We start from the raw sequence: 22,054 nt of genomic DNA, 5'->3' as shown, positions 1-22,054 counted from the left end.
GCTGGGTTTTGGGAGATTCAGTATGACATCAGAAGGGAGGGACTGATGAGGAAACTACAATGACCCATTGCCTGAGGAGGCAGCAGGAGGCAGAACAGCCTGTAGCCTACAGCCAATGAGTCAATTCAATTCTGTTTTAGCAAACTTGAAGAAAACATACACACCTGGATGGTCCAAGAGTGCAGGTTTATGGAAAAATCTTTAAAAAAAAATATTGTCATAGTCACATATATGAGCAGCTTAAAGAATACATTCACCTTTAGGTACATGGCATATGTTCCAACCATTTTTAGGGTGCAACATGTAAAATGTTCTCACTCCTGCAGCTCTCCCCCCGATCCCTCCTCCCTGTGACAGCAGGCCAGGGATCTTCTTCCTGCATCCACTGTCACAATTTAAAAAGTGCGCTGCTCTGCCCACACACCGTGTTATTCATTTACAGAGTTCTGCCTACAAACTCCATCAGCCTTTGTGGCTGATGGCTTTTAGTTCTCAATGAGCTTTGAGGGTGCTGGTGAGCACTCTTGTAGTCTATTGATCCTCCTATCATTCAGTAACTGCCTTGGAGGTACGACAGCTACACTGACCGTCTGCAGGAGACTGACACTGAACCCAGAATCTACTGATTGCTGGTGCAATGCCTTACAGGCTCCAAAGAAAAAAAATAGTACATTTCCCCATTTTTTTTTTTTATGAAAAAATTGTGCATTTATTATTTTTTTAAAATGAACTTGTTCTTTAAAGCAGAACCCTAGGTCAACAGATCCATTCAGTTTAAAATACAGGTTTCCTGTTTTACCTTCATGAGGCAATTGAATTGATTGCCTCACTGCACAGTCAGGCAGGAGATGCACTATAACAAATAGCAAATAATAGCAAGAATAACAACAGCAGAATAACAAATAACACAGTAAACATATATGCATTAGTGTGTACTTAGCGTTTAGCTGGAGTTATAATGTAAGGCTAATCATTGAAATTAATGTCTTAAGGTTTGTATATACATAAAATGAATGTTGCACAGTCCATACTGATTATGGGTGGATAAGAAAAGGATCACGTGTCTATCCTTCTGTGATTTCCCATTCTTTGCAGGTAAATAAAGGGAAAGATGAATATGGAAACATAACATGGCAGGAATTTCAACATAGCACACGCCAAAAGCGTACATGGGTTGTACCTCCATTGGGTATGAGAGAAGAAGAGGATAACAGATACAGGAATCCTATAGCAAAGGTATGAAGTACATTTGGATCAGTGATTGCAACTTTTTTTTACACCTGGGCTATGGATACACTAGGGATTAAATCTTTTTTACTAAGAGATCTCACTTTAGCAGTCATCTCATTACCAGCATATTGATCTCAATGTGCTGCACCTAAGGCAAATAGCTACATGTAGCAAAATCACTCTTTAACCATTGCTAGTGTAGCCTGAATGTAAGGCATTAAAAGAAAGTAAACTTTGATTGTGGTATTGGCTCCCATGACATAATGCTGTACCACATAAAGGGGAGTTTGGGATGCAATCAAATGAACAAGGTGTAACATAAACTTTCTCAGCTGCAAAGGTCTATGCTTTTATCATTGAGTTGTGACACAACACTAAGCTAATACCCAGGGTTCCAAATTTTCCTGGGCTACCACCCCTTGCCACCCATGCTTCATCCTTAGCGCTCTAATACATATACATGTACAAACACACACCTTTTTCTTGATATTAGGACTATTGTAAATTTAAAATAGGGAGTAATAATATAACATTGTAAACAAGAATATGTATTTAATAACTCTATATCCAGGTGAATATAAAAGATGTAGCTCAGTGCAGCTCTCTATTCCTGAATACCTTCTTACATTTTTTTATTATTTTTATAATTTTCAAGCAGTGTAAATACCTGAATTTGACTTGTTATCAGCCTCTTTCAGTCCTTGTACAATAGAGTAGGAGAGGGATCAGTTGTGCTGCAGTAAAAGGAGCATGGAGGTAGGAGGTGAGATCTAAGTGCTAGAGAAATGAGGTTATCGGTCTGTTATTTCCCTTTAACTGTTCTGTCACTAGCTGGGGGAGGGACAAGACCTGTAAGTGTTACAGAACTGCAGCAGAGAAAAATGAGGTCATCTCCAATGCCTAGCAGGGATGTGGGGCATACTCTATATGTGTAAATATCAGAACTAGATGGAGACAAATACAAATTCTTTGTCAACTCCCTTGTACTGTATGCTCTGCATCACACAGCTGCTTGCCTAGAGTTCAGCTTTAATCGAGTAAAATAATACATTTAGTCAGGGATTTTTTTTCTCAGAGAATAGATGCAGTTACTCTTCACCACCCACAGAACACCCTTTTCTCTGCCCCTACCCACAATCCTTGTAAAAAAAAAAGTGACAAAACAGCACACATAGCACACTGAGCCAGTTAGTGGGCTTGGTCAGATTCCATGACCAGTAAAAGGGGTTTAAAGAGACAATGGCAAAAACATGTCCAAACACAATCATTTTTGTAAAAAAAAAAATAACACTTCTATTACAGTGGGGAAAACAATTATTTGATCCCCTGCAGATTTTGTAAGTTTGTCCACTTACAAAGAAATGAAGGGTCTATAATTGTTCTCATTACCGAGACAGAATATCAACCAAAAATCCAGAAAAAACAATGATACAAAGGTTATAAATTGTGTTTCAGTTCAGTGAGTAAAAAGCATTTGATTACCTACTAACCAACAACAATTCTGGCTCCCACAGCCTGGCTATGTGTTCATGTGGTACACAGATTAGTCCTATCCAGGGCCGGCGCCCTAGGCAAGACCAGCTACTTTTACTTTGCAAAAATAAGTGCCATAAGATACCACCAACACCAATATTAATGACAAAATCAGTGTCACGGATGGACTGTATCTGTGGCTGGCATTGGAAGGGTCACAGTTGCAGTTAGTGGAGGATGATGATTCCACACTCTGACAGATCCCAGGCTGGAATTCCCCAGGTAATGGGAACACTGGCAGGAATGGCAGCTCAGCTGCTATACTGGCCCCAAACACCTCAGCTAGACGATGATTCATGATGTGGCGACGTTCCACAGAGAGTGCCAGCCTGTGCTGCATCCAGGCACCCATAGGTGGCAGTGCACCCTAGGCGGCCACCTAGTTTGCCTAGTGGAAGCACCAGCCCTGGTCCTGTCAATTAAAGAAGGTGCACCTAATGACAACTCGTTATGTATATAAAAGACACCTGTCCACAGATTCTTTCTTGAGCACCACCATCGGCAAGACCAAAAAGCTGTCAAAGGACATCATGAACAAGATTGTAGACCTGCACAAGGCTTGAATGCGCTACAAGACAATCAGCAAGAACCTTGGTGAGAAGGAGACAGCTGCTGGAGCGTTTGTTCACAAATGGAAGAAATACAAAATAACCATCAATTGCCCTCATTCTGGAGCTCCATACAAGATTTTGCCTCATGGGGTAAGGTGATCATGAGAAAAGTGAGGAATCAGCCCAGAACTACACTGGAGGAGCTTGTGAATGATCTCAAGGCAGTTGGGACCATAGTCACCAAACAAACTATTGGTAACTCAATACAGCGCCATGGATTGAAATCCTGCAGCGCCCACAAGGTCCCCCTCCTCGAGAAGGCACATATACAGGCCCGTCTGAAGTTTGCCAATGAACATCTAAATGGTTCAGAGAAGGATTGGGAGAAAGTTCTGTAGTCAGATGAGACCAAAATTAAGCTCTTTAGCATGAACTTGACTCGCCGAGTTTGAAGGAAGAAAAATGCTGACTATGACCCTAAGAACACCATCCCTACAGTCCAGCACAGAGGTGGAAGCATTATGCTTTGGGGCTATTTCTCTGCTAAAGGTACAAGCTGACTTTGCCGCATTGAGGGGCCAGTGGACAGGGCCATGTATTGTAAAATCTTGGATGAGAACTTTCTTTCCTCAGCCAGAACACTGACAATGGGTCATGGATGGGTCTTCCAGCATGACAATGACCCAAAACATACTGCCATGGCAAGAAAGGATTGGCTCAAGAAGAAGCACATTAAGGTCATGGAGTGGCCTAGCCAGTCTCCAGACTTTAATCCTATAGAACATTTATGGAGGGAGCTGAAAGTTCTAGGATTTAGAGAAGAACTGTAAAAAGGAGTATACCAAAATTCCTCCTGAGATGTGTGCAAACCTGGTAACCAACTACAAGAAACGTCTTACCTATGTGCTTGTCAACAAGGGTTTCTCCACCAAGTACTAAATCATGTTTTGCTCGGGGATCAGATACTTATTTTACTTACTGAACTGCAACTCAATTTATAACATTTCTATCTTGTGTTTTTTCTGCATTTTTGGTTGATATTCTGTCTCTGTCATTTATAATACACCTATGATAAAAATTATAGACCCTTCATTTCTTTGTAAGTGGACAAACTTACAATATCTTCAGGGGATCAAATAATTCTTTTCCCCACTGTATATATGCTTTCTAGCCAACCATAAGAAAGATATTCATAAAATGATAGGCACCCCCCTCCACATGTGAAGCATCCCCTTTCAATCTGTAACCCCACATTCACATCAGGTCCTCCCTTCACATCAAACTCCCCCTCTTCACATCTTGAGCCCCTGTTCACATCCAAAGCCCCCTTAACATCAGGATACCCCCCTTCACATCTGGATCTCCCTATCGCATCAAAGTTCTCAGCCCCCCTTCACATCTGGAGCCACTCCTAAGAAGTATCCCTTCTGCATCATTGAGGATATTCCAACATCCTCGTGTGAAATGCCATAATTGCACTCCAACTAGAGGGAAGAGAGGCAGCATGGCAGAGCAGAGAGAAGGTAGAAACAGGTCTCTATGGAGTTTCTCTCTCTCCCTTGCACTGTAAAGTGCAGCATGATGTCACATAATTGGTTGTTAGGATGCTGGCAGCATCCTAACAACTAACAAATTGAATGGGAGAGGGATCCTCAGAAGGTTTTTGGTACTGTACAGCATATCTTACTTTGTCTCTACTCCCCAGGAACCTTTCCCTGTGCTAAGCACTGTCCCTAACCAAGGGGTTCCTCACCCTAACCTACCATTCACTCAAAGCATGAACAAAAAGTGTGCTATCCCTATTTTATAGACTCCCTCATTAAGGTGACTGCCTGAACAGAGAGGATTAATGAAGTCTCTAAGGCCCCTTTTTTACATAGCCATTCTGATAAGGTCCACCTGTCAGTTTGTCAGCTGGATGTGATTGTAAGGCCTATTCATCCTTATGGATAAGCTGGTGTAAATGGACTTCCATTTACACCTGCCTACCTCCGGGTCTGATCCAGTCCGCTAAAAAAAATTGAATGGGATCCTTCCTCTTCCATTTGGGTGGAGTGGATCGGAGGGTAGATAGTGTAAATGGACAATAGAGTCAGTTTACTCCCAGCCACCCATAGAGTAGAGTGGACTCTGTCATTTGCCCTCACTGCTTTGATCAGCAGGGGATCCATGAACTGATCCCATATTGATCAGAACAAAATTAGCCCCTTGTGAAAGGGAACTAAGGGTACAACTTCTCATAACAGACCCCTCCTTCCCCTGTAACATTGGCATAGTGCCATCTACAGGAAAAGAAGAATACCTGCAAATGCCTACATGCCCCTGGATCTTTTCACCTTCCCTATTAGGGCAGTATTGTCCACTTTGAGAACTATGGGCTTACACCCTTTGAGCCAGAGGGAGTAATAAACCAAATAAAATTCACTAGCACAAACAGAACACGAGTGTGAACCCAAAATATAAGTTGACTAGTTTAAAACAGCTGTAAATGAATAGGAATGAGAAATCTTTAAGATGTATTATAAATGCATGCATACACTGGATGACCAAGTTTCCCTTCTCCTGTACCACACATCTGTACGTATTATTATATGGAGCCTATAATTTGCATCCTTTGTTTATTTATTGTTCATTGCCTCACAATGCCTTGCAACTATAAATAAAAAACATACAGACCCCCTCCTTTTTTCCAAACCAAAGAAGAGAGGTAGTCATTGCATTTGTTTGCCTTACAACACTAATGCACTATTGGAAATACTACTGTGAAATATAACATTGTTTTCACACCCATTGTCTTAATAGGTTCATTCTGATTTGGAAGTGAAGAAGGGTGTTATACTTTATAGACTTTCTGGACAAGGTGTGGATCTACCACCTTTCAATGTGTTTATTATAGATTCTAGAACAGGATACATAAATGTGACTGAGGTCCTTATTGATCGTGAACAAATACCTTATTTACAAGTAAGTTAAGCTACTCTGTTTCACATTTTAACTGTATTTAAAATAAGGAAATATAACTTTACAATTGCATTACTGTAAGCATGTTAATTAGTCAGGAATGTAGTCTGAATCTCTATTCCTAAATTGTTATAGTAGTTTAGGTTTATTTCACAGGAATAGCTGTGTATGTTGCTATGCAGTTATATTATCTCTCTGTGAAAACAGAAACATAAGACACTGTCAAGCTGTAAAGCCACTGTGGATGCTGTTCTTTCTGTTGCCTGAGCTCAGGGCTGATTGTCAGCACTTTGAGTTACCAAAAGAGGGTAAAGAGTCATAATCTTACTGCAGCTGATAGATGGTCAATATAAAAAATATAAAAAAAATTGATATATAACAATTTTGTGCATCTGTTATCAGCACAGGTCTATGCAGGGAACAGGATGGCTTTACAGCCTGACATTAATCCTGACACTTTTGCTCCGACAGGGAGAGAATACAAGTAAAAAGAAAAGAAAAAAAATGCAAATAATTTTATCAAGTCTATTAGATGCCCATTGATGATTTGCATTGATGATTTTGTAAAAAAATGTGCATTTATTATTTTTGTCTGCAGGAGCCTGTAAAGCATCGCACCAGCGATCAGCAGATCACTGGTGTCATGCAGATATCCTGCAGACTTGTCTGTATATCTGCTTGCCTGTATGAGATGTATGGGCAAGCAGATATACTGACAGGAAGATTCAATGAACTACCATGGCACTCCAGAGCACCGTGGTAGTGCATTGAAAACTACAAGCCGACAGCCACTAAGGCTGCCAGGACATGCAGTTCATTCATTCACAGTGAATGAATGATGCGGCCGTGTGGACGGCGGCCCGCATGGCTGAACTGTTTTCAAATCTGACCGCTAGTACAGAGGAACTTCTCTCTGTACTTCTGTCAGAGGTTAGGGGGGGCAGCAGTCAGCGGGTGCAGAATTGAGAACATGTTACATGTTACATGTTGCACCCTAAAAACGGGTGGAACATGTGACATGTTCTCAAAGGTAAACTTATCCTTTAACATATAGACCCTCTGTTTCTTTTGAGATTGGTGAGTTTCTCTGAAGAAAAAAACATGAAGAATTGTAATATACATTATGTGATGGCTATTGCTGAACCTGTTAAAAGAAAAAAATGATGTATTTGCAAAACATACACTGGTACTTTAATGCAAGCCCCTTGCAGGTAAAATCTGGTATTGCTGATAACCCTTTTAAAATAGGGTTGGTAGATTTTTTTCAAGTAAACAAAATGTTAATGCCATACATTTTCAATAATATAATGTTGTATGAGGAGTCTGGTCAGCCACACCTGTCTGTATTACAAATCTGTGTGAGGACACATGGGATTAGGACAGTACTGGGACAAGGTCATTCAGCACCCAGGGCAAAGATGCCAAATTGCTCCCCTCAGTTCATGCTGTGCAAGCTTAGGGGATCCTACACCCAGCAGTCACTCACTTGTCAAAATAACTGCCACTGTCACTACTCCTATCAGCTGTGTAACAGAAAAAAGGTGCTCCCATCCCTACAGCAAACCATTGCGCCCAGCGCAGTCATCCTTTCCCAGCTATGGATGAGGACATTACTCAGCTATGCCAACACAGAGCACTGATGAGGGAGAAGCATTGCCACTCACAAAATAGTCACAAATTATAATATGCAAGTTCAGGACTATAAAGCAAACAAAAAAGGTGTATGGGATCAAGCAGGCTTCAACTCAGCTGCCCTATGGGCGAATGGGTAAATACTCTCACAAGCATGTTGCTTGGGTCCTGACTAAAAACTCACTGAAAGTCACAGGTCAAAACTGACATTTCAGAAATTAGACCTCATTCACACCGCACTCAATTAAAAAGAGCAGCCAACAGAGGTCAATGCTGGATCTCTACATTGAAACAATAGGCAGCTGCTGCAGAGAGCTCTCAGACTACTGGGCTCTTATGTGCCACCACTTGCCATGAAGTGGCAGGGCACTCGGCAGGAGTCAGAACTGCCTGCCAAGCATCTTAAAGCTGCAGGGAAGGGCTGTTGTGTGAATGAGCCCAAATTATAAAGAAACTTTAACTTGCTTATTCCTATTATGAGGAATGTTGACAATGAGCTCAGAGGCTGCCGTCTAGGGGTGATATGGAATGTGGTTCCAACCTTGCCCCATGGTATGTTTTTTGTTAATACTAGTAGAAACATGTATATCCTTCTAAGAAAAATAGTTCACTGGTTATCTACAAATGTCAGCATACTTGTCCTAATTCAGTGCCTCAAAGCAGTGAAGCAATAGGATCACTGTGACAATCAGGTGACTATTATTTTCAGAATTAGAGGTCTGCAATGGCAGCCTCCATGTCCTCTCTCTATAGCTTTGTTTCACCATTTGTAATTTAGTGCAAAGATGCAAAAGCAACATACCATATATTGTTCCATCAGTGTTCATACTGTCAAATGTGGTCAAAGGGTATTGCTTGCAATAATGTAGCAATAGTTGAAGTGTATGTTTCAAAATGTTAACGTTATGTTTGATTTAACTACTAGACTGTGATTAGAATTACAGCTAAATTTATATTCCAATGTTTACCTAGATGATAGTCCATGCTGTGACCGCAAGTGGCCAAGAAGTAGAAAAGCCCCTAAAGATGACTATGAAAATTCACGATATTAATGACAATCCACCGATATTCTCTCTGCTGGTATTTCATGGTTCAGTGGAAGAGAGATGCCAAGCAAGTAAGAGTCAAATGTTTTACTTACAAATTAGCATTTTAGGTTAAGTTTGATTAAAATTTATTTCATGAATCATATCATTACCCTCAGACTTGTTGCTGCTGTTCAATGTTTAGATTTAGTTTAGAACTGTAATACTAACCTTCCCTGCATTGCCCTGTTAGTCTGTTAGTTTTTTTCGAGTCTAATCCCTGTGAGCTCCATGTCAGAGTGTTTACAACGGGATTATGACATTCTTCCCTGCCCCAATCCTGAAAATACTGAATATTTTCAAGGGCTCCAACAGATAAGTGGAACAGCAGGGTAGTGTGGTGAAGGTAACAGTGGGGTTTGGCCTGTCAAGAGAACCAAATTCTCTTTAAGGGGGAAATACCTGACTATTCAAGTATCAAGAAAACAAAGAGAAAATCAGGGGAAAAAAATCATCAAGGTTGTCTAGCCAACGTATGTGAAAAAAACAACAACCCTTATTATAAATATCAAATGACAAGCAAACTCTCTATACTGTGTTGCCTTCCACACCTTATACACAAAAATATATGTATGTTTTTTTTACTTTTTTTATCTTGTCTGTCCAATTTAGATACGCTGGTGATGCAGCTCAGTGCTTTTGATGCTGATGAACCAAATACTGTAAATTCTCAAATCGCTTATAAAATTATTTCTCAGAGACCTTCGGATCCCCCAATGTTCATTATAAATCAGTACACTGGTGAAGTCTACACAATATCCAATTTTCTGGACAGAGAGGTATGTAGCAATCATGCCCACAGAGATGGACGCAGTCCTCCATTTTGTTAAGAATTTTCCATGTTGTACCATTTCTCATTCCCAAAGCAGGCTGCCTCCACCAATCATCCCCCCTCCCTCTCTGTGGAGTGACATGTGGTCCGGGTGATGACAGAGGTCACAGGCAGCCAAAGCACAGCAGGAGAGCTCCAGAGCTATAGAACCCCAACGGAGCTGGGGCCTAGCTATCTGGTAGCTGTGCAGTCTGGGATATCATAAAAATGTAAACCAAGCTCTTCACTGAATTCAAAGACATTCCAGAGAAGTAATAAACTAGACACCACATTCAACATCCATATTCCCCTATGATTTTATATCTTGGAATATATGAGACTTACATAAAAACCAGGCATATATTTAGACTGGGCACTTTGATCCAAGTTTCCTGATATTTGACACCCCCTAGCTGGCATATATAGGAGGGCAGGAAAGTATATCTCTTGAACCTTTCAAGCGTATATTTCATATCTAACCGTTCAGCAGATGTGTCTGCATATTAGTCTACTAGTGGCAAGGCTGCTAAATGCACAGAGAATAAGTTATGAACCATAATATAAGCTATGAGAGTTTTTGGTCATAGCTTGGGTCTCCACCTACAAACTCCCGCCCCAAATGAGGCGATTGGTTTACTGCTTCAGGAAGACACCCTGTGGAGTAGGCTAGGCTGAGTTGAGGTATGTGTGAGAGTTGAAGATTTTCCCTTTTAACATCGGAACCAACTTTGGGAGAAAACACCCTTTTGCTCAGAAAACCTGAAGCTGCATAACCCAAGGCTTTTGGCAAGTGCTTTATCTATCTAAACTTCTTTCTGTTATCTCTTTGCTGTGCTGTTGTTCTCTGTATATTTATATATATATTGGCTACATCTTTTTCTGTAAATATTTTCATTGTACCCTTTTGACCTATTAGTAATAAATCTCACTTTCTGAAAGTGTTGAACTGTTTCTAATGCTCTTTAATGCAAACTACGAATTCCTGCCTCTGAAGAGCGCTACTGTGTGTGTTTAACCCTCTGTATAACCTGCCTGCGGTGACAGTGGTATACAGATGATTATCCAACCATCATAGTGTCATTGCTAATATTGCAGAGTTTCCTCTTTCTCTGTACAAAAAGGAGGTGGTGGCATTGTGAAGGGTTAATTGTGTAATTAACCTGACCCAGTAACAATCGCTCCCAGGCTGCAGGTACACAGATTGTAGTCCATTAGCTGGAAAATCTTTGTGCAGGGTGCAGCTGAGCGTGGCATTATTACACATGTGACAGCGTTGTTTTAGATTGGCTAGTCCTTCGGTCACAAGTTTGGTGAGAAGGGCTAGGGTCTGACGCTGCGATCGTCACAAGGTATATTCCTTATATACAGCACTTTTCCCATCAGTTTTATACTTGTCTATAGCATCTCTTACACTTAGGTAGAGCTGAAAGGTCTGGATGTCCAATGTATCATATGATGCAATGCATGCAGCAGAAGCTATTCGGGTATCAGAGTGCACATTCAGACACTTGATCAGTGTCCTATCTTAGCAGTAATGTTTATTGCAAAGGATTATAAAGGCAGTGCTTTAAGTCTAGCCCATATTCTTGGCCTTGTGCAAAACATATATTAACAGCATGGGGATGTGGTCAGATGTAAAAAATGTGATCAAACTTCAGCTGGTAAGGCTAATACAAATATTTTTGTGAAAACATATATTTAAATGATTAGCAGCTTAGCATAAAAGGCCGAAATTGTACGACTAACCTCAACTGTTTTAGTGTGGGGAGAGGGTTAGAAACCACGTTGTGTTTTATTGCCTAATATATAGATCGCCACATCCCAATTGAGAGTCCAAATATATGTTTTATTTTCATTAAAACAGTTTGATATGTTCATCAGGACTTAGCATATATTGATAAGAATGGGAGTCGGACTCCATAAAATAAAAGTGCTCACATAGCTCTTTATGTGCAGTGCCCCCCTGAAATGCATTGCAATTTCCAATGGAGTATATCCACTTGTTTACTTAAATCAAACTTGTATTTGAAATCTCAATTTGGGTGTGGCTCTGCATTCTTGTCTCAAAAAAAAAAACCCAAAAAGCTAATCCTTCCCCATTCTATCCAAAACTAAAAACAAATATTGACCATACATGCACTCTAAAAGACAACTATAACAAACAATGATGCATAGCTGTCCATGATGAATAAAATAGTGTAGCGCTACCAAAACAACAAAACTATGTGGTCAAATCTTCAAATAGTCGGCTTCTTCCCATATTCAGAGGCAGATGTGATAAAAGCCCAAACACATCATATAGATCAATAAAGAAATAGTCCAAATGAATGAATTATGAACAGTGGCAACAATCATCTGTGACTGTGCTCACATGTTCCTCAAAACAGGTGATATACACCCCACCCAGTGGAACGTGAGTCTGCTAACCTCTGTACTGGACCCCAGAGTTTCCTCAGAGGTCAAAAGAGCTTTTCCATAATAGGTACATTTTTCCAGTCTTCCTTTGACCATAACTCCTCCCACCTACTGGTCACCTACTGAGGAAGCTCCAAATGAGGCATAACGCGTGTAGGAGAGGCACCTGTTGCTGGTGCCATCACGTTGCACATTTGAAGGAGGGCAGTGATCTGGAGTGTTCACATGTATAATGCCTTTTTATGGGTTTTTATACCTTTTGGTTTGAATAAATAATATATACAGTGAGCACTATTTGTCTCTTTTTGTTGTTTTATTAAATTTTTGTTGTTGTGGCTTGTGAAGGATGTTACTGGGAGGAGCTATGGCTAAAGGAAGATTGAAAGGATGTAACTATTATGGAAAAGCTCTTTCGACCTCTGAGGAAGCTCTGTGGTCCAGTACAGAGGTGACCGGACTCATGTACCACTGCGAGGAATGTATGTCACATGGTTTGTGAAACGGGAGCACGTTCACAGAAGATGGTCGGCATTGTTCATAATTGAAGATTTTTGTTGGACTATTTCTTTATTTATATAATTATATGATGTGTTTGCACTTTTTTCACATCTGCCTCTAAATATGGGGAGAAACTAAATCATTGAAGATCTCTAAAAATCCCACATACATGTTTTGTCATAGTAATTTGATTTGAGCACATAATTTAGTTGTTTGGGTAGCACTGCACTATTTTATTTATTATGTTATTACCTAGGTGGTGTGGAATAACTTTTTCTGTGTTGCTTGCAATCCACATTAGGTAGTTGATTGACTGCGCAGATTGTTTTTTGTGTAATTATTTTTAGTATAGCTGTACAAGGTTAAAGATTATCTAAACCCAAGCACAAACATTTGCAGCTCACCAGTCCTGAAATGTGTTGGCTGCATTAATTTCCTTTTTTCAGGATAAGTAAATTTTTAGGAAATATAAAGAATACCGTTGATCTTACATTTTTGTTGTAACTTCCAGTAAATAAAAGTATCTGTTTTATCTTACATGCTTTTACACATATTTTTTCTACATTTACATGCACACCAAGCTGTCCAGCAAACTTGACAGTAGCACTGAGAGTGGTACTACAGCAGTTATCTTTTATTGACATTGTTTAATTATTTCAAATGCATTTAAAAAAGAAGCTGTTCCCTGGCAGGGTTATAGTTTTTCATATTTCCTATAACTTTTCTAGGACAGCTTGGTTTGTAAGTAAATGTTAAAAATACAAAAAAAAGATATGTGATATAATAAAAACAAAATGATAATCTAGGTGCTGCCATCCCATATATAATACACATACATTTATCATAGTCAGTCCATCATTGGAACCTGTAGGCACACAAGCTTTGGAACCCAAATCAATACCCCAGTGCTAACACTATCCTTGTTGCACTGAACTTTTTCTTGTTTTACATATTCAGGCTTAAAACATTGTGACAGCATACATGTAAATAAGCTTTTGTGGTATGTCTACATTAATATTTAAAAAGGACAATATGTGCTAATGGATATACAGGAAAAAGCTGCCTCATTTTCTTATACTTGGAAAAAGTCTACAATTTTCTTTAGTTTACATGGACTCATGTTATTTCACTTTTCTTCTATATTCTAGATGTTTAGTACTTACAGCCTTGTGGTTAGCGGCTCTGACTTGAATGGGGCTGCTGGTGGACTTTCTGGGCAGTGTACTGCTGAAATCAAAATTGCAGATGTGAACGACAACTTTCCTGAACTTGAATTTCCTACAGTAAGTAGTTTTGAAAAATACATTTCCCAAGAATACAAAAAGTTAGATCTTACTTTCATCAATTAAACTGATGGAGTTGCTACTTATATTATTACTTCCCATAAGAGGAGCTCAGATAGGAGATTATATTTCGTAGTTGAATAAAAACTGTCTTTTCCTTGCAATCATATAAATCAATTAGCAACATTTCATTCAGCGTATTTATTTTCAAAAACTGGTGCATGTGTTTTTTTCTGTCTTTATAATGAGAAATATGTTTACCTTTTACATACCAGTCTTCTTTCCAGTGCAATCTTTACAGGCAAACTGTGAAACAAAGAGATTTCAAACTCTATGGAAAACATTGTCCTTATGACAAATAAAAAGCATATTTGTTATCAGTGTGTAAATAGCAATGTTGCACAGAGGCAGTTGCTGATCAGTGTCAATTCATAAGAAGCAATTTTCAGTTTGCAGCTATTAGGCAGGTAGGTTAGGGTACAGCATTGTACTAATATTCGCTTTTATAAAGAATATTTCTATTTTCTTTACCCCTTTATATAGTGTGCAGCGCCTGTGACTCCTCAACAAAACTATCCACTTGACCTCCGGAAGATTTACCCCACTTAATGTCCAGGCAATTTTTTGCTATACGTTACTGTTACTTCACCTGACAATTCTGCACAGTCATGCAAAAATGAATATTAATGACATTTATGTCATTTTTTTCCCACAAATAGAGCTTTCTTTTGCTGGAATTTGATCACCACTGGGTTTTTTTTTTTCCGCTATAAACAATTTTGAAGAACAAATATATATATATTACTTTCTGATATGAAACATATCCTATAAAAAAAAATCAAATTTCTTCATAAATTTAGACCAATATGTATTTTGCTACATATTTTTGGTAAAAAAAATCCTGACATGCGTACATTGATTGGTTTGCACACAAGTTATAGCATCTACAAATTATGGAATATATACTGGAATTTTTATTTATTTTCTTTTTTATACTAATAATGGAGGCAATCAGTGACTTATAGCAAGGCTCCGATATTGCAGTGGACAATGTGACACTAGTTGACACTTTGTGAGAACCAGTGGCACTAATACAGTGATCAGTGCTAAAATTTGCACTGCTACTGTAAAAATGACACTGGCTGGGAAGGGATTAACATCAAGGGTGATTAAAGGGTTAAATGTGTGCTTAACAGTGCTTTGTGTGTGAACTGTGAGGTCTTTACTAAGGGATGCGCTGGATTTTATTCCTTGCTTTGAACGGAAACAAAACCCAGCACATTGTCGCTGACAGGGCACAGCTCTGCCTTGTTTACATAGGCAGAGCTGTGTTCTCTGTCTCTCATTGCCGATCAGTGTGTGCCGGTGGTCATCCATTGGCCAGTACACACTGATCAGCTTCTGAAATTATGTGCCCCTTATGCAGAAGTGTAGAATCATATATATATATATATATATATATATATATGTGATTCTGCACACAGTGGTTGCCCTGTAGTAGTAAAACTGCTATAGGGCAGTCAGCAAGTGGCTATGGAAGTTGACTTGTTTCTAAAAGTGCATGGTCGGGGGGGCGTGGCCAGCTTCACATGCAGTAGGACGTGTGCTCCGTGATTCTCTCCGCAGTCACTACATGCACCTCATCTGTAGCAGTTCTTACTGGGGAGGTGAAGGGGATGAGGATGGAATTGACCCTGGTGCATCAAGATATACAGAAATTGTGGAATCGCACTGCAGCCTTGGAGGAGAAAGTGAGTACCCTGGAAGATGATTGGCAAATATTACATAGGAATGTGCGATATGTGCAATCGCTTCTACTTCTACTAATGCCTCTAGATTGATAGATTTGGAAAATCGGTTACGCCGCAGCAATATGCACGTAGTGGGTATTCCGGAGCACACTGAGGGTAAAAATCCTGTAGCCTTTATTGAAGCCTGGCTGACCTCTACCTATGGCAGTGATGCATTCTTCCCCATGTTTGCAGTAGAACGTGCGCACATAGTCCCAGCACGTGCTCCACCGGTCGATGCTCCTCATCGGCCCTTTTTGTTCAGAATCCTCAATTATTGGGACAGAGATACCATTCTCTCCAGGGACAGAAGCAAGGGTAACCTGTCGGTTGATAATGTCCAAGTATCCTTATTTCCATATTTTTCTGTGGAAGTTCAAAAGCACAAAATTCCTAGATGTCAAAAAACATCTTCGGGCTTTGGGCCTTCCATATGCCATGCTATATCCGGTTAAACTTCAAGTGATTGCAGATGACACTTTTCACTTCTTTGATAGTCCTAATGCAGCCTTGCAGTGGTTGGATGGAGCAGAACATTGCCTGGCAAACTCCCATGGAACTTGACCTTGGGTACCTGGTTGATCTTTAGTGCTTTAAACTCAGCTTATCAGAACAGCAGGCTATTGCTCTCACATTTTCTCCCCTTTTTGTTTCTGACTTTTTTTCCTGCTTAAGTTGGGGCTCCTCCCCTCTTATGCTTCCCCTACATTTACCTACTGTGTGCTTGTCCATGAGACATTGTGTAAACCCCAACCTGTTTTTGGTCCTGAGGGGACCTTTTGGCCTCCTCCCAGTGTTTTCAGTCAATATTATTACGGCTCTGTTGGCCTACATGTTGGTGATAATTTCAGTATTCTCTCTTGTTTTGTTTATGGTTCACCTGGGATGTCTATATTTAGTGGAGTACATGCTACTGGGTCTATCTTTCATGCTTCCTGTAGGCTGTCCTCCTGGCCACCCTGACCCATGTGATCTGGGTCCCTTCTACTGCCTATCCGCTCACCGCTCCCCTCGGGGGGCGTTTTATCTGTTCACGACTGTGTTATCCTTCCTATTTTCTCCATATGTATTATGTCTGTCTCCCATAAAGAATTGATATTTTTATCCTGGAATGTAAGGGGCCGGGGGGATAGAACCAAATGGGGTGCTGTCTTCCATGTACTTAAACATTTAAAACCGTCTGTAGTATGTTTGCAGGAAACCCATTTGAAATCTGACACTGTCGGTACCCTCTGCTCCAATTTAGTTCCCATACAATATCATTCTTTCCACTCCACGTTTTCTAGAGTTGTATGTATCCACATCTCTAACTCTGTTCACTTTGTTCATGTGCAGGAGCGGATTAATGCAGAGGGCAGGTATATTTTCCTGCTGTGTACTTTGAATGGGTTTTGCTGCATAGTGGCTGCAGTATATATCCCTCCACCCTACTCTTCAGAGGTCATTAAACTCCTAGCTCAATTTATGGGCAATCATCCTGATGTTTCCCTACTGGTGTTGGGTGATTATAACAATTGCTTACTCCCTATATTGGATAGATTGCCCTTGGCGGCGTTAGGAGCAGACAATTATCCTCTCACCCAACTCCATTTGCTAATTTATTGGTGGAATTGGGCCTCTGGGATGTGTGGCAGATGAAGTATCAGACAGCAAAATGTTATTCTTGTTTTTCTGCTACTTATGATGGGCTCTCACGAATAGATTTGGTCCTTGGGAACTCGATTATCCTGCCATATGTGTTTGATGCTGCATATGAACCCAGGGCTCTGTCTGACCATACCCCTTTCTGAGTCAAACTACAGGTGTGTTTTAAAAAATATATAAAGGAATGCGCTAAATACCAAATCACATGAAAATGAAGATAAATACATAAATAAAATAAAAAATATATTTATAAATATATAAGTCCAAACACCAATATAAGTGATAAAATCTCTTAAATAAGAAAAAACACTGTGTAGCAAAATCCACCACTGAATGAAATGGGTAAATTCACCAAAGCTATTTGCTGATCAAATTATAAATCAGCAAAAATAGCAATTGCTCTGGGAGCGATGATCTGTTGGAGTATCCAGGAGCAATAGACTGCAATCAGCCAAATCAGCACACATGGAACAGCTTTAACTGCAAGTGGTCATCATGCCTTCAATTTATAATTTGATCAGCAAATAGCTCTGGTGAGTTTACCCATTTTATTCGGTGGTGGATTTTGCTACACAGTGTTTTTTCTTGTTTAAGAGAATTTTTATCACTTATATTGGTGTTTGGACTTATATATGAATTACGGACATTTATAAATATATTCTTTATTTTATTTATGTATTTATCTGTATTTTCATGTGATTTGGTATTTAGCGCATTCCTTTATATATTTTTTGTCACTTACCTTTTTTTTTAGGTTAGGTTTGCAGCTTTATATATAATTTATTGCCGCTGTGTCTATATATTTTACATTTACAGGTGTGTTATACCCACTTTTGTATGCTGTGGAAGGTTAACCCATTTTGGTTGACGCTGTTTCCAGAGTTCGAATTGATTCAGGGGGAGTTGTCAGACTTTCTGCAGCTGAATGAAGGCCTGTCCCCACCATGAATGGTTTGGGATGCGATAAAGGCCTTCCTGGGGGGCTTGATTATCAGGGAGATTTCAGCGGTTAAGCTTAGATCCAGGGAGTGGGAGGAGAAGGTACGGTTAGATGTTCAACAGTGGGTGGTTCAGATGATCCAAGATCCAAGCCACCGTAACTGCACCTCCTGGAAAGAGGCCCAGACCCTTTATGAATCAGTGCTTACTCAAATCGCTGATAAGAAGCGATATTTTTTGCAACAAAATATTTTGAGGAGAGGAAGACTACGAGACACCTTCTTGCTCTTGTGGCGAAATCAAAACACATTGTGTCCACTATAGACAAGATTGAGGATGATGATGGAGTGATTTGCATGAGTCATGCGGAAATCTTGAGAGTTTTTCATCACTTTTATCTGTATGCTTCTAAAATTGTAGACACCCATTCTGAGCTTTTTCAGTTTCTAGACACCTGCCCTTTTCCTATTTTATCAGACCTTGACCAGAGTGAACTGATTTGCCAATTACTGTTGAGGAGCTGTCCGAAGCTTTTAGCAGGCACCCCCAGTAATAAATCCCTGGGCTCAGACAGATTGCAATTCAAAATTTATAATAGATACGGTGAACAATTCCTCCCGGCCTTGCTCAATGCCCTGAACGCTGCCATGGATGGAAATGGTTTGCCCCCCTTCATGAATGAAGCTGTTATTATAGTACTATTGAAGCCTGGAAAAGATCAGTTAAAACCTGAATCCGACTGACCTATTCTCCTTCTGAACACGGACGCTAAATTGTTGGCCTGGGCTCTAGCTACTAGACTGGTGTGAATTATTGGTAATATCGTACATAAAGATCAGTCGTAGTTTATCCCTTCTAGAGCAACGCCAATAATATTCAGAGACTTTTTTTGAATTTGCAAATTCCGGTGGACAATCCTGGGGGGAGGGCAATTTTATCTTTGGATGCGGCTAAGGCATTTGATAGTGTGGAATGGCCTTTTCTATGGGAAGTATTGTCCAGATTCGGCTTTATGCGGATGACACACTGTTATATTTTGGCAATACTTCCACATCCTTAGATGCTGTTATGCCCCTTATTGAACGTTTTGGTAGATTTTCAGGTTTTAAAGTTAATTGGCGTAAATTGGTGTTGATGCCCATGGATCCTGTAGACCTCCCCCTCTAGGCCTGTGCACAACACATCCAAGTAGTGTCTACATTTAAGTATTTGGGGGTGGTAGTCTCTCCTGATACTAAACAGTATATTTCTGTCAATCTTTTACCTCTACTTCATCAGCAGAATTTGAAGTGTAACAGTTGGTGAAAACTCCCGCTGTCAGTGGTGGGTAGGGTCAATTTAATTAAAATGATTTGGGCCCCGCAACTTCTTTATATCTTTCATAATTCTCCCATATGGATTCCTAAGAAATGGTTTCATCACATAGAGACCCAGTTTAGGAGTCTCATTTGGAAAAAACAGACGGCTAGGATAAAATTGTCCATGTTTGCAATATGGCAAGGAGTCGGGGGTGCTGGCAGTTCCTGAGCCTAGACTTTATTTCCTGGTGGCCCAATTGCAGCAACTGGTTGGTTGGTTGGGGTTCATCTGATAATACTGATCCCATTATAAGTTTGATTTTCCCTTCCTGATTCCACCATTTCGTCTCTCTCTCATCTCGAGATGGCTCTACCTGTCCTTCCATCCACAGCTCCAACTGCAGACCTCTTAAGGCTCGTCTGGAGTGCAGTAAAAGCATCCTTTCATATTATTGGGTTTCCTGTACTCCCTTGTGGAACAATCCGCAATATATAGAACTGGCTAAACTGGAGGGTTTTCATGACTGGAGGGATTAAGGCCTGAAATTTATATCTCAGCTGTATTTGGGGGTAATCCTAAAGTACTTTTCACAACTGCAAATGGAATTTACATTTACAAATAAGCAATTTTATCGATATCTTCAGCTATGCCATGCAGTACAGGCTCAGTTTTGCTCTCTAATCTCACATTGACAGACTCAGTTTTTCTTAAATATGTAATTCAGGCAACCCAAAGGAAGGGCATGATTTCTCCTGTATACTCCCAGCTGTTGTCCACAGTACAGGATTCTGCTAGTCTCCGGGGTAGGGTGCAGTGGTCCTGTGATATTGGAGAGTTTTCTGGAGATGTCTGGGATGCTGCCCTGGAATCTGTTCCAGTGATTTCTCCTTCTCCCTCTCATAAATTGTCTCAATTGTTTATTCTCCATCGGGCGTATAGGACTCCTGTGCAACTGTACCGTTGGGGCAGGTGTAATTCACCTGATTGCCCGAGGTGTAGGGTCCAACAGGGCTATTTCATTCACATGCTCTGGCGCTACCCAAAGTTATATAGATATCAGAGTGAGGTTGTTCAGTTTATTTCTCTAGTATCACAATATACTGTTCCCCAGGATCCTTTGCAATGTCTGCTGGGGGCACTGGACCAAGAACTGTTCCAACCAGGAGTGTATATTATGGTATCTAGACTTTTATATCTGGCTAGGAAGTTGACAGCAAAGTACTGATTATCGTCGGCTCCGCCAACTAGTAAGCAATGGATAGATTATGTTAATTCATTACTCCCGCAAGAAAAACTCACATACCAACATCGCAATGTTTATCGTAAGTTCCAGCAGGTATGGCAGGGTTGGTTGGATACACCTGGGCTTGCCCCTCCTCAATTAATAGTGGATCGACTTTTGCAGGTGTGACATTTTATATCAAGTGTGTCATTTTATATCAGGTGTGTAGCTCCACTTCTCCCTTTAGGGGAGATTATGTGCATCCCCCATTTTCTCTGATGAGATGTCTCGGATGAACCAAAGGTTGATGTTGGGTTTTTTTATTGATGGTATGTTTTTGGCTTTGTTCCTTTCCCCCATTTATGTTTACATCTGTACGGGGAGGAATAAAAGGTAAAAGGAAAAAGTAAGGTATTGTCAAGAAGGCCTTGGATCCTTGTGTTCTTTGTTTTGATTGATTACTATCTCTGTTATTCTGTCCATCACGGGATCTGCGTATCCACATTGTTCTGTTTATGTATAATCCCGTTGATGTAGTAATATCATTGTAGAATCTGTAAGTACTGTTCAATTTTTTTCATTGTCTTGGCAATAAAAGTTATTTGGATTTTAAAAAAAAGTGCATGGTCAGGGTCTCTTCTACTGATCCCAAGCTTACATTCTAGTGAGCCACAGAGCTGGGAAAAGTATGTATGTACCAGATACCCTACACTTTAGGAGTATAGCCAGATGGTAGCCCCAGAGCATGCACTGTCAAGAAAGTTTCAACAATGGCAGCTCCCATATTTCTGAACCTGCAGATTTCTTTTTGGGGCCAATTCACACCAGTGCATTGAGCTGCATTTTAGCGCAGCTGCAAAACTGAAATCAACGAAAGGACGCCTGAAAAACAATAATTTCTGATGTGTCCTATTCACACCGCAACATGTATGCATTTTAGTGCAGTGGATGTAAGTGGATGTCAACACAATGCACAGGATATTCTGTGAAAATGCAGTATGCTTTAACGCACACTAAAATGCATGTCAACAGACATAAAAAATGTATGTCAAAGGATGTCAAAATGGATGTCAATGGATGTCAGCGCATTACTAAAATGGAAGGAAATGTACATCCATTTTCTATACATTTTACTGCAAGTCAGTGTGAATTGGCCCTTAA

General features: G+C 40.1%; 1 protein-coding gene across 1 annotated transcript in view; it reads left to right on the top strand.

Annotated features, from left to right (window-relative positions):
• The window catches only part of DSG4 (desmoglein 4), a 72,945-nt gene that overhangs the window by 27,641 nt on the left and 23,250 nt on the right, over positions 1 to 22,054 (top strand). Inside the window, exons 3-7 of the mRNA XM_089675697.1 lie at positions 1,096 to 1,236; positions 6,117 to 6,278; positions 8,880 to 9,024; positions 9,605 to 9,771; positions 13,865 to 13,999. Coding sequence (XP_089531823.1) covers positions 1,096 to 1,236; positions 6,117 to 6,278; positions 8,880 to 9,024; positions 9,605 to 9,771; positions 13,865 to 13,999 — 750 coding nt within the window. The remainder of the gene's footprint in view (positions 1 to 1,095; positions 1,237 to 6,116; positions 6,279 to 8,879; positions 9,025 to 9,604; positions 9,772 to 13,864; positions 14,000 to 22,054) is intronic.

Source organism: Staurois parvus, unplaced genomic scaffold (genome assembly GCF_062004578.1).
Source record: "Staurois parvus isolate SC_StPar_1 unplaced genomic scaffold, SC_StPar_1.0 ptg000157l, whole genome shotgun sequence".
In the NCBI taxonomy this organism is placed as follows: Eukaryota; Metazoa; Chordata; class Amphibia; order Anura; family Ranidae; genus Staurois; species Staurois parvus.
Note: the sequence above shows the minus strand (reverse complement) of the source record. Positions and strands in the feature narration are given on the sequence as shown.